The 12972-nt window shown below is 37.4% G+C and overlaps 1 protein-coding gene across 2 annotated transcripts in view; it reads right to left on the reverse strand.

Annotated features, from left to right (window-relative positions):
- CUL3 (cullin 3) overlaps positions 1–12972 on the reverse strand; it is a 117287-nt gene that overhangs the window by 35973 nt on the left and 68342 nt on the right. For both annotated transcript variants that reach the window (XM_049888322.1, XM_049888321.1), the window contains exon 4: positions 1129–1289. In XM_049888322.1, the coding sequence (XP_049744279.1) occupies positions 1129–1289 (161 nt within the window). The remainder of the gene's footprint in view (positions 1–1128; positions 1290–12972) is intronic.

Raw genomic sequence — 12972 nt, forward strand, 5'->3', positions numbered from 1 at the left:
CCTCAAATTCTCATGAAAAGACCAGACTTAATGGTCTGACTGAGACTAGAAGGACCGTGGAGGTCATGGTCCCCACCAAGATAGGAATCATTCTCAAAGCTAACTCTTCAGACAGGGATTGGACTGGACTATAAAATAGAAAATGATACTGGTGAGGAGTGAGCTTCTTGGCTCAAGGACATACATGAGACTATGTGGGCAGCTCATGTCTGGAACGGAGATGAGAAGGCAGAGGGGGACAGAAGCTGGCTAAAAGGACATAGGAATACAGGGTGGAGAGAAGGACTGTGCTGTCTCATTAGGGGGAGAACAACAGGAGTATATAACGAGGGTACATATAAATTTCTGTATGAGACTGACTTGATTTATAAACTTTTACTTAAAGCACAATAAAAATTAAAAAAAAAAATTTTAAAGAAAACATGCTTAGGATGTCCAAATATTTCGATGTATTTAAAAACACAGAGAGAATAAAAAGGTTGGCTTATTAGTATGCAGGGAAGAGTGAGTGAGACCGCTGTACTGCCCAGCATAGGTACAATATACAGCTACTCCTAAGCAATATAATTTTTTGTACTAAATGGCTTTTGGGCAATCCTGACCAAGTACCAAAGCTGAAGTATTCAGAATTTTACAAGTCTTCATCTCATAGCTGCTTGGAAAACAGTAAAGCAGAGGAAGCAATCTTAAAGTTTCAAGTCACTCTAGCACTGCAATCATGTTAGAAAGGGGAAGAAACAGATGGGGAATAGTAATTCTTAGTAATGTTAGAGAATGTTCAGCATTTTTCTTTAAAAATCATTAGAATGAAAGCCAAAGTCTTTAAAGAAAAAGACCAAGAGAATAAATAAAAATGTTATCACACAGCAAAAAATGAACAAAATGCCAGCATGAAAAATAAAAAAGAAGATTAATGGCTGATTTTTTTAAAAAGTATATTAAATGAAAGCTTACGATGGGCTCTTCTAAAAATTTAACTTTGCTGAATTGATACAAGGTTTACAAGGATACTCATAATGTACTAGGTATTCAAACTTTCATTTATTTTAATAAAATTATGACAGTGAGTTGGTTCTCAAGATATAATCATTAAAAACTAAAACCCCCAGAGTAAAAGGATGACTATACCTGTCTACAACTTCTCCTTTCCGCTCTCTTGCAATCATATCCAATAGAGTTTGCCGTAGATGATCCCTAATACAACCATAACGGACAACTTGATCTCGAAAAATAATTAATCCCAAATTGTAGACATTCTCCACATTATTTTGTTGTACATATACACGGTCCTGCAGTTAAAGACAAAATCATATAAACATAGTACAATTCTTGCAAATATAAAACCAATCATTATGAGCTAAAACAATGAATTAAAAGGAAATAACATTCCAAAAGCCATCATTTTTCAGGTGAGTAACACTTCAAACTACCTTAAAGCAATGGAATTTCCTAATACCTCCCAAGTTATACTGAAGTTAGTACGTCTTCATGATTTGCAACGGTTACGTGGTACAGCAGGGTTAGCAGCTCAGCTGCTAACCAAAAGGTTGGCAGTTCCAATCCACCAGCTGCTCCTTGGAAACCCTATGGGGCAGGCTGACTCTGTCCTATAGGGCTGCTGTGAGTCAGAATCACCTTGATGGCAACAGGTTTTCGTTACTGAAACAAACAACGGATATAGACAGTTGCACATTTATACTAAGAAAAAGAGGGGAAAAAGCAGCACTACACTTAGAGGCAAGCGAGCAAAAAGGGGAGGAAAGGTAGACAGAAATGTAGGCAGATCATCCATTCTCTTTCTCCCCAAAGCCGTACCATGCCCAGACATGGTTCTTACTTTCTTTAACACTGTACATGAAGATCATATTTTCTGAAATAAAATTCAGAGCTGAATGAAATACACATTCCTATGACTTAAGCTGGCTCCTCACTAGTAAATATTAAAAGGTTGTAATATTTTATAATAAAAATATAGAGCAGCATTAAGTGTTTGATAATTCTAAACTGTCACTTCAAACAGATTACTGGTCATCACCTTATTCAAGTTCTCACCAACCTGACTAGGTGTCTCACTTTACAGATCACAGGTAATACAGAACTAGTGGCTATACATTCTTCTTTTATGCATTATCTGAAAATCTGTATTTACACCAAAATACACTGAAATAAAACTACTACATTTACTTCTTAAAAGGATTAGTAATAGAGTTCCTTTTTGTTCTTAAATCAGGCTCTCTCTTGGCTTTGGTAGGTCTATCAAAGTCAAAAGATAAGAGTCCACAGCTTTTACCAGATTCTTAAAGGCATCTGTAAGCCAAAAACATTTAAGACACACTGCACACAGAAATCTCTGGACTTTGCATTTATGTAATTTTAATTCATTATAAGGAACACCAAGGACAGCTTACAAGATGAACATGAAAAGACGCTCTATCATATCAAGAGAGTAACTAGAATGGCATGGATCAATTTTCCAACCAATTTTAACTGAATTCTTCACGTACAGTACTCCCATCATATGACAATATTGTTCCCAACCTTCTTTCATTCATTTTATACAATATTTGTTGCCATCGGGTTGATTCCGACTCATTGTGACCCTATAGGACTGAGTAGAACTGTCCCATAGGGTTTCCAAAGAGTGGCTGGTGAATTCAAACTGCCAACCTTTTGGTTAGTGGATGAGTTCTTGACCACTGAGTCACAAAGGCTCCATCAAGTGTTAACAGGTTTAGTAAAATCCCTTTGGCCTCAACTTTATACAGAAAAGTAATCTAGTAAAGCTGAACAGTACTAAAAGAAGCAATAGAAAGACACCAAGGGTTGGGAAAGAAAGCTACCCTTTACGAAAATAAGTTAAAATGAAATTTTTTAAAAACATTTTTAAAGACATTATTGCAGTGTAATTTATGCCATAGAATTCACCCACTAAAAGTACAATTACTTACAGTACATGTCTATAGCTGTGCTACCACTGACACAATCCAGTTCTAGAGTAAGTCTATCACCCCAAAAAATTCCCTGAGCCTGTTTGCGGTCAATCTCCACTCTCGCTCTGAGCATACTGCTTTCTGCCTATGTATTTCCTTGACTGGGCACTTCATAGAACATATAGTCTTTTGTGTCTGATTTCTTTCACTAAGCCTGTTTTTAAGGTTCACTCGTGTTGTAGTGTGTATTAGTATTTCATTCCTTTTTAGCGCTGAACAGTATTCCATTATATGTACCACTTTTTGTTTAATCATCCATTAGCTGATGAATATTTTGAGCTGTTTTGAGTTTTGGGCTCTTATGAATAATACTCCTATGAACATCTGGGTACAATCTTTCTGTGGATGTATGTTTTTACTTTTCTTGGACAGGTTCCTAGGAGGGGAATTATTTATTTTTTTTTATAGAAACTGCCAAATTGTTTTCTAAAGTGGCTGTATCATCTACAGTGAATTTTTAATATGAAAATTATAACAGTGGAATGAACACTAGATATGAAGATAGGAATTCTTTCTATAATCCATTTCTTTACCATCAGCTGGCTGTGTGACTCTGGGTAAATGATTTATCTACTCTGGCCCTCAGTAAATCAAAGGGTTGGTAAACAATCTCTAAAACTCATTTCCCATGAAGCTTAAAAAAACCCAGTGCCTTAAATCGCTAACTAAAAATTAACATATATTGGGGATTCAGGATACATTTCACTATGACTTCTTCTCTTTCCATTTACTATGCCTTGTCTGGCCCTTACTAGTCCTGGCCTTTGCCAGCCCTGGCCCTTATTAGCCCTAAGCACAGTGATGCTATCACTACTGAAAATAGGTGACTTTATAATGTTATGGCCTATAGTATAAGGTCTGCTATCTCAAGCTCTCTGGCAAAAATACAGAAAAGGTGTCAGGGGCAGCTGGCGAATTCCTCGGATATGCTGTGTATGGAGGGAAAATGATGCTTCAGTAAAAAAGCCAAGTGGTAGGATGGGAACCCAAGGTTGAAGTTTGTGGGCAGAACATAGACCACTTAAGTCCATGGAGAATGACTGGGCACAAGAGACACAGATGTTGAAGAAGAGACCCACACCTCTGTCTTTTAACTTGAGACTATCAAGGTGTGAATGATAATTATAATTAACTGACATATGATATTAAGGAAACCTGTTAACCCTGAAATTTGATGATAGATACTGGCGAGCTAGTAAATAAAAAAAAAATAGACTGGGGAAAACCTAGAAATTGAGTGTGGCTATGTAAAATTAGTAATACTAAAAAACTACTACCACTGCCGTCGAGTTGAGTTTCCGTAGTAATACTACATAAGCCATTTATATTAAATGTTTGACATTTATGCATAATTGCCATCAAGTAAAATAAAGGCTACACATGCACTCACCCTTGAGTGTTTGTGTCACATGCTAAACAAAATGCATGCACACATTCGTAGTAAACCTGCGATCTACACGATATATTCAAATAGCAGCTGAATGAACACACTAAATTCTGTTTCCCGCTCATTAGCACTGTCAGAGGAATTCAGCTTATAAGTACACAACAGCATTTTCATAATGACGCTAACAGAAATTTCTCTTTGTTAAAAAATACTGGCTGATCTTACATAACACAATATTAATGCAGCTCCAATCATTTAAATCACTGTACGATTTTATTTTTGTATGATTCCATGTGAACATTAAAAAAAAAAAAACTAAGGTTTTAGGTCTAGTTAACCTCTAAATAATAGCTAAAAGAATATAATCTCAAATATAGACAAGATTCAAAACGGCATCCCAAAAGAGAAAAAAGGTTAAAGAATAACGTAAAACTTACAAATATTTTAATCTTAGGCTTTGCCATGTAGCTCATATGACTCCAACATTAGTCACCTATCTATTGCAGAGAGCTAAGCAGAGATGGATGTTGGTGGCTGCACCTATTTGTCTTTTTTAAGCCAAAATACAGGCCCTTTAAACGCAAAATGTTCTGAAAAACAGGTCTGAAAGCCTAATGTCTGAGTCAAATATTAGATTTACATAAGGGGGTGTGTGTTTCATCATCACAGAGATAACTACATTTTAAATCTCTATTTATGGTTCTCTCTATCAGGAGTTGCCATTCCTGGGCCAGGCAAGCTGGCAGTGGGCAAGAAACAACACAGGCCAGGTGGACTCTGGGGTGAAAGGAAGTTATCAATAATGGGATCTGTCTCGTGTCTCCCTTTTCACAGAGCTGGTAGAAGACAGACTGCTTCTGCATCTTAAATCCTCCAACTAGGATAGGCAGGTCCCTAGTAGTTGCAGTAGGTGCTGACCTTCATGTAAAACTCCCGTCTATGCCTACTCATGCCCCGGGGCTCTCTGAATTCTCAGCAGACAAGAGCACACCAGCCTACAAGACCAAAGATATCCCCACTCCTACCATCTTGCACTGGACAACCTGGTGGCACGGTGCTTAAGAGCTACGACCGCTAACAAAAAGGTCAGTAGTTCGAATCCACCAGGCACTCCTTGGAAACCCTATGGGGCAGTTCTACTCTGTCCTATAGGGTTGCTGTGAGTCGAATCGACTCGATAGCAACACACTTCGCTTTTTTTTTTTTTTTTTTTGGTTTACCATCCTGAAAAGATTTGCTTTGTCCCCTTAACAGACAGCTCAAAATCCCTAAATAATTAGCTACTTTTTGTAAGTGAGGTCAAACTTAGCATACAAATGCTTAGAAGTGTCAAGAAACAATATGCGTAAGTAGAAATCTTAGGAAAGCTAAACCTGTGCAAAGTCAAGGAGTGCCTTTGTAAGTGGGCTAAACAGCTTCATTACTCAGGGAATCAGATTATAAACAAACCAAAATAAAAACAGAGGAGGATAATTTTTAAAATGAAGTTCAAAAAAATAGTAATTTATCTGTAATCAGTGGTTCACCCAAGAAAGAAATAACTTATAAGCACTTTCAGCGTCATTCATATGTAATGTCTCATTTTTACAATGTTTTCTTACAGATTAAACAGGTTTTTTGGGAAGCAATTTTAAACTAACCTTTGGGTCACATTTACATCTGAAAACTTAGTACTACGAATATAAATACAACTCCAAAGTCCTCTGTCTGAAATATAAAGTTTTAAGGAGCTCTTTAAATTTTTTTGCTTCACAGTCCGGTATTTCAGTGCTTCTAATAACATCTCTAATGAACCAAGGGTGGTTATTAATTAGTACTCATTTATCCACACCCTCCTGCCTGGTCCCCAGGAAAAAAAAAAAAAAGCCCATTGCCATCGAGTTGATTTTGACTCACAGCAACACTACAGTACGTACAGAACAGAACTGCCCCACAGGTTTTCCAATGAGTGCCTGATGGGTTCGAGCTGCTGGCCTTTTTAGTTAGCAGCACTTACGGCCAATGGTAGCTATTTATTTTGGAAAACAATGTTAAAGCTGTAGTGCACAGCTGTGAAAGTCGTTTAATCGAGCTAACTGTCAAACTAGTTTATCAAACTTTTAAATTATTCCTCTTTCAGTTTCTTGTTTTCAAAGGAAGAGGATATTTAACTGTTGTCTATTTTTATGAAGAGGATGGGTAAAGAGGAAGGTAAACAGCATTAAAAAAAAAACTTTACAAATATTAAACATCTATCCTGCTAGTAAACTAGAGACGCATCTTCAAAAGTTAAACTCATTAAAAAAAAACAAGCAAATGAGCCCTATAGCGAGTAGCTGTCAGAACATGTTTGAACTGCTTTCCCAAGCTTAACCACCAGACAAGTTTCTATCAACAAGAAATAAACTTAAGTGTTTTCAAACAGGGTTCACTTTCAAACCATGAAATAAATACAGGCTAAGCAGGTTTTTACACAAAGACAGTAAACAGAAAAGTAACAAAAGTCTCTACTTCAGAATCACAGAAGAAAACTGATTTAGCATTCGTGGATCCAATATTACTGGTAAAGTGAGTGGAAAAGCACACAATACGGTGTCAAAAAACCTAGCTAGAAGACAGCTACACGACTTTAGCTCAGAATCATAATTTGCATTGACTGTAAAATGGGGCGAAAATCTCTCTTAGCGCTGTAAAGGTGTATTTAAGACAAACAGTGTAGATGTAAAAAATTCTACTTACAGATCCTTTCCATTTATTTTAAGGACTGTCTATTAAGATAGCTGACAAATCAAAATTCCAGCTATGTTTCTCTTAAGTTGTGTTGTTGTTGCGTGCCATCAGATACGGCTCACGGTGACCCTGTAGGACAGAGGAGAACTGTCCGATAGGGTTTCCCAGGCTGTAATCTTTATGGCAGGAGACTACCAGGTCTTTTCTCTCGAAGAGCAGGTGGTGGGTTCAAATTGCTGACCTTTCGGTTAGCGGCTGAGTCCTTAACCACTATGCCATCTGAGCTCCTTTTATGCTCTGTAAATGGTACCAAATCATAAAATACTGTATGTATGTATAGAAGTTGAACACCTGAGAAGTTCTGGTAATGTTCTCTACTCCGAATTTTAATTAAAAAAAAAAAACAGTGGAAACTTTATAAGAGACCTTTGAGGTCTCTGAGCAATGGAACTATAAGACTATCTTCTGGGCAAGTAATCAGAAGGATTGAAGTTCAGTGGTTAGCAGAGCACCAACTCTAGAGCTAGCCTGTCTGAATCCTGTCTCTGTCCTTCATTAGCTGTAACCTTAATACTTGGGTCTCAGTTTCCTCATCTGTAAAATAACATCTACCTCAAAATGCTACTCCACTTCTAGTTTCGAAAGAACGGCTTTTATAAGACCGATTCCCCTGCCCAGAACAACTATAAAAGCTGTATAAAAAAATTTATTTTAGAACTACCACTTGTTTAAAAGCATCAAAGAGCAACAAAGACCACCCGGATGTAAAGGACTGCAATTTTGGAGAAAATGCAAGTACACTGAGGTGAACTTCTCATTCACTTCTGCTAGTTCCTTTGGATCATAAAAGACCAAGCAGAAAGTCACAGCTGCGGTTGGCTACCAAGCAGGTAGGACTTAACAGGCTAAGGTTCTGAAGAGAACTGAAAAGAAAAGAGCCAGAAATTCTACAAGTACTTTTTTGACAAGATGTTTACTGACACCTCACGCAAGCAACAGGGTGAGACACCAAAAACAAAACAAATTTCCCCCCTCCCCCAAACAAAAACCCAGAAATCAGCACCAGGAGGCTAAAGAACTAAAGACTGTTGGTAGTCTCGGCATAATAAGGTAGAGAGGAAGCTGGTAAACACACCACACTTTCAGTGGAGACCCCAGAAGGGTTGTGCCTTATGAGTAAAGCTATGTTCTGGAAATAGAATGCGAACTGAAAACAGACCAATCCTAAGAAAGCCTGAAGTGGATGGGGGGGAGGGGGGAAGGGACCACTGCTGTAGAGTCGATTCTGACTCACAGTGACCCTACAGGACAGAGCAGAACTGCCCCATAGGGTTTTCTAGGAACGGCTGGTGGATATGAACCGCCAACCTCTTGGTCAGCAGCCGTACTTCTTAACCACTGCACCACCAAGGCTCCGAATAGCCAGTCTCAACTAGAGCACAGTGATCACCCCATACTCTGCCTGTCTGCCAGAAGGAATTTTTTTTTTCCTGAAGAAAAACAGTATCATCCAGAGCCTACACAATTTTTCATATGCTAAATAAATTTTTTTATTAGTTTATATCAGCATTCAACCCAAAATTATCATGCATGCCAGTACACACACAGAAAATCAAATTATCAAGCATACCAACGTACGTACACAGACACACACACAGAGACACACACACAGAGACACACACACAGACACACACAGAGACACACACACAGACACACACACAGACACAGACACAGACACACACAGACACACACACAGACACAGACACACACACAGACACACACACAGACACAGACACACAGACAGACAGACAGACACACACACACACACACCCCAGGATCAAATGGCTGAAAACCAAAAGGGAAAAAAATCAGGAAGTCAAAGTGTTCTAAGGCCCTTAAACTACCCAGAAGGATCCATGGGTGATGGAAACGGTTAAGTGCTCCCTGCTACCCGAAAGGTTGCCAATTTAAATCCACCCACAGGCACACCAGGAGGAAGGTCTGATTACCTACATCTGAAACATCAATCACTGAAAACCCTATGGAGCACAATTCTACTCTGACATGCATGGGGTCACCATCAGTCTGAACTGACAACAACTGGTTTTTTTTCCTTTTTTTTTTTTTTACATTATCCAGAAAGTGGTAAAACAACTAAATTAAGGTAGACTACATAAGGATGTATGTTGTAATCTCTAGGGTAACTACTAAATGAATAACAGAAGACTATTTTTTTTTTATAGAAATAACAAGCTTATGGGAAGGAAAATGAGATAATAAAAAACACCTGATTAATCTAAAAGAAGGGAAGAACTGTTAGAGAAGAAATTAAGAACAGAAGAAACAAATAGGAAAATCCAGTCGCTACTGCTCTTAGGTGCTGTTGGTCAGTTCTGATTCATACTAACCACATATACAAAAGAATGAAAACACTGCCTGGTACCCTCCTCATAATCATTGCTTTGCTTGAGCCCATTGTTGCAGCCACTGTATCAATCCATCTCGTTAAGGGTCTTCTTCTCTTTCACTAACCCTCTACCAAGCATGATGTCCTTCTCAAGGACTGTTCCCTCCTGGTAACACATCCAAAGTACATGAGATGAAGTCTCCCCATCCTTGCTTCTAAAGAACATTCTGGCTGCACTTCTTCCAATACAGGCATGTTCATTCTTCTGGCAGTCCATGGTATATTTAATATTCTTTGCCAAAACCATAATCCAAAGGCATCAATTCTTCTGGGTCTCCCTATGCATTGTCCAGCTTTCATATGCATATAAGGCAACTGAAAATACTATGGCTTGGGTAGGGTGCACCTTAGTCCTCAAAGTGACATCTCTGCTTTTTAACACTTCAAGAGGTCTTCTGCCTAATGTGATATGTTGTTTCATTTCTTGACTGTTGCTTCCATGGGCATTGACTGTGGATCCAAGTAAAATAAAATCCTTGGTAACTTCAATATTTTCTCCATTTATCATGATGTTGCTTATTGGTTTAATTGTGAGGATTTCTGTTTTCCTCATGTTGAGGTTTAGTCCGTACTGAAGGCTGTTGTCTTTGATTTTCAAAAATAAGTGCTTCAAGTCCTCTTCACTTTCAGCAAGCAAGGTTGTGCTATCTGCATATCGCAGGTTGTTAATGAGTCTTCCTCCAATCCTGATGCTGCGTTGTTCTTCACATAGTCCCGCTTCTTGGATTATTTCCTCAGCATACACACTGAATAAGTATGGTGAAAGGATACAACCCCAACACACAGCTTTCTTAACTTTAAACTATGCAATATCCCCTTGTTCTGTTTGAACGACTGTCTCTTGGTCTATGTACAGGTTCCTTATAGGTACAATTAAGTGTTCCGGAATTCCCACTCTTCCCAATGTTATCCATAACATGTTATGATCCACAAAGTCGAATTCTTTGCATAGCCAATGTAACACAGGTAAACATCTTTCTGGTATTCTCTCCTTTCGACCAAGATCCATCTGACATCAGCAATGATATCCCTTGTTCCGAATCCAGCTTGAATTTCTGGCAGTACTGCTACAACTGCTTCTGAATGATCTTCAGCAAAATTTTATTTGAGTGTCATATTGGTAAATCTGAATCTAAATGTACCAATAATTCATTTAATGTAAATGAGTTAAATGTTTCAACTTAAAGACAAAGATTGTCAGATGAGGTTAAAAAGCAGTAACTATGGTGCTTTCAAATGATACACCTTAATATAAGGACATCGAAGGGTTGAAAGGATAGCAAGACATTTACCATGCAAGCATTAACCAAAAGAAAGCTGATACAGTGTAATACCAGACCAAGTACTTATGAAAGAAGTATTACTAAAGATGAAAAGGGGTATTTCATAAAAATAAAATTAATTCAAAGATAAAATTCTAAATTTATATTCACTTTATAATAAAATCTCACAATACATAAACTAAAAGGAGAAACACATAATTCCACTAACAAATCTGAAGATTTTAACACATCTCGACAGCTGACAGGATAAGGAGACAAAAAATTTACTAAGCACATGCAAGAATTGAATATGATTAATAAATTTTACCAAACTGATAAAGTGCTTTATATAACAATTACAGATTAAAAAACTGGTTTTCACTGAAATTAAAAACCCTTCATCAAAAACACCATTCAGAGTGAAAATACAAGCCACAGAATGGGAGGAGATACCCTGCACTACATGTATCTGACACAGGACTTTTATCCAAAATATATCAACAAAAAAAAAGTAACTCACATTTTTTTTAAATGGTCAAGACTTGTGCACTTTTATGTTATATATCAACAAAAAAGTTTTCAAAAAAACAAAAAATCCAAAGACTTTACAATTTGCTTAGGGCTAGTGGACTGTCAAGGGGATAGAATAACTGCTATGGAATCTAAGATTTTTGGTGAGTTTCAAAGGACTCCAATAAGTGAGGTCTTAAAAATCACTTAATATGGATTTCAATACCTCAGATTCAAAGTTGAGAAAAGAAACATACCATACTAAAGATTTCTAATACGCTTAGGTAGCTTTCAGTTGGATCATGGACAAATATGCTTTTTAAATTGTTGTTGAGTGCTGTCAAGTCAATTCTGACTCATAGCAACTCTACAGAACAGAGAAGAACTGTCTCACAGCGTTTCCTAGGCTGTGATCTTTATGGGAGGAGACTGCCAGGTCTTCTCTCCAAGGAGCCGCTGACAGGTTGGAACTGCTGATCTTTCGGTTAGCAGCCTTTTAAATTAGGCTTGAGAAGCCAGAATTATCTGCCCAAGTAGGAGTCCACGAAACAAAAATTACTCGATGAATGAAGAACCTGGAAAGAGGAACCATGGTATTTAGAACAGTGCTTAATATATAACACACTCAGTAAATATTTGTTGAATGAATGAATTTATCCTCATAGTACAAAGGTGAATGTTACCTCAACTCTGGAAAGTCATAAATTTGCTAAACAGAGTCAAGAGAATTCCTCTGTGGTGAGGTGGTACAGCAAAATGGTAAAGACCATGGGTTTTGGAATCAAAAAAGATTTTGATCCATTTCTCTATCTACTCCAGCATTTAGTTTTTTGTGTGTTTTTTTTTTATTAACTTTTATTGAGGTTCAAGTGAACGTTTACAAATCAAGTCAGACTGTCACATATAAGTTTATATACACCTTACTCCGTACTCCCACTTGCTCTCCCCCTAATGAGTCAGCCCTTCCAGTCTCTCCTTTCGTGACAATTATGCCAGCTTCCAACTCTCTCTATCCTCCATCCCCCCTCCAGACAGGAGATGCCAACACAGTCTCTCAAGTGTCCACCTGATATAATTAGCTCACTCTTTCCAGCATTTAGTTTTAACTGTGATCTTTCCAGGTTAATCTCTCTATCCTCAGTTCTTAACCAATCTGACCTCAGTTTCTTCATCTACAAAATGAAGATTACAACACCTTTGAGGTGGGTATTTAAAACATTAAGACAGTGAAAACACAGTAAGATTTAAATTTCATTGCTTTCTCAAACTACTGTTTAAAAATAACAACAAAAAGATATTAAGGATTAAATGATTTAATATAAAGGCAGTCCCTGGGTTACAAACGCCCTATCTATAGTTAAGATCAACCTCCCCTAAAGCCTATTATATTAAAAATTTGAGGTATGTATAATGATTCATAATAGCCAAGTGACAGTTTGCGGTGTGCATCAAAACATTATTATTATTACTGTATTATTATGTTAAGGACGATTTAGTGTATCTGGAAGTGTTTAATGTTTTTTATGCATAGAAAGAGACACTATACACTGTATACTAAAACAAACATTTGACTGACATTAGATACAAAACACACCCAACTGTTCCAACCTAGGTACAAATGTTACTTAAAAACAGACTCAGGAATGG

This window comes from Elephas maximus, chromosome 6, assembly GCF_024166365.1.
Source record: "Elephas maximus indicus isolate mEleMax1 chromosome 6, mEleMax1 primary haplotype, whole genome shotgun sequence".
NCBI classification, from domain to species: domain Eukaryota; kingdom Metazoa; phylum Chordata; class Mammalia; order Proboscidea; family Elephantidae; genus Elephas; species Elephas maximus.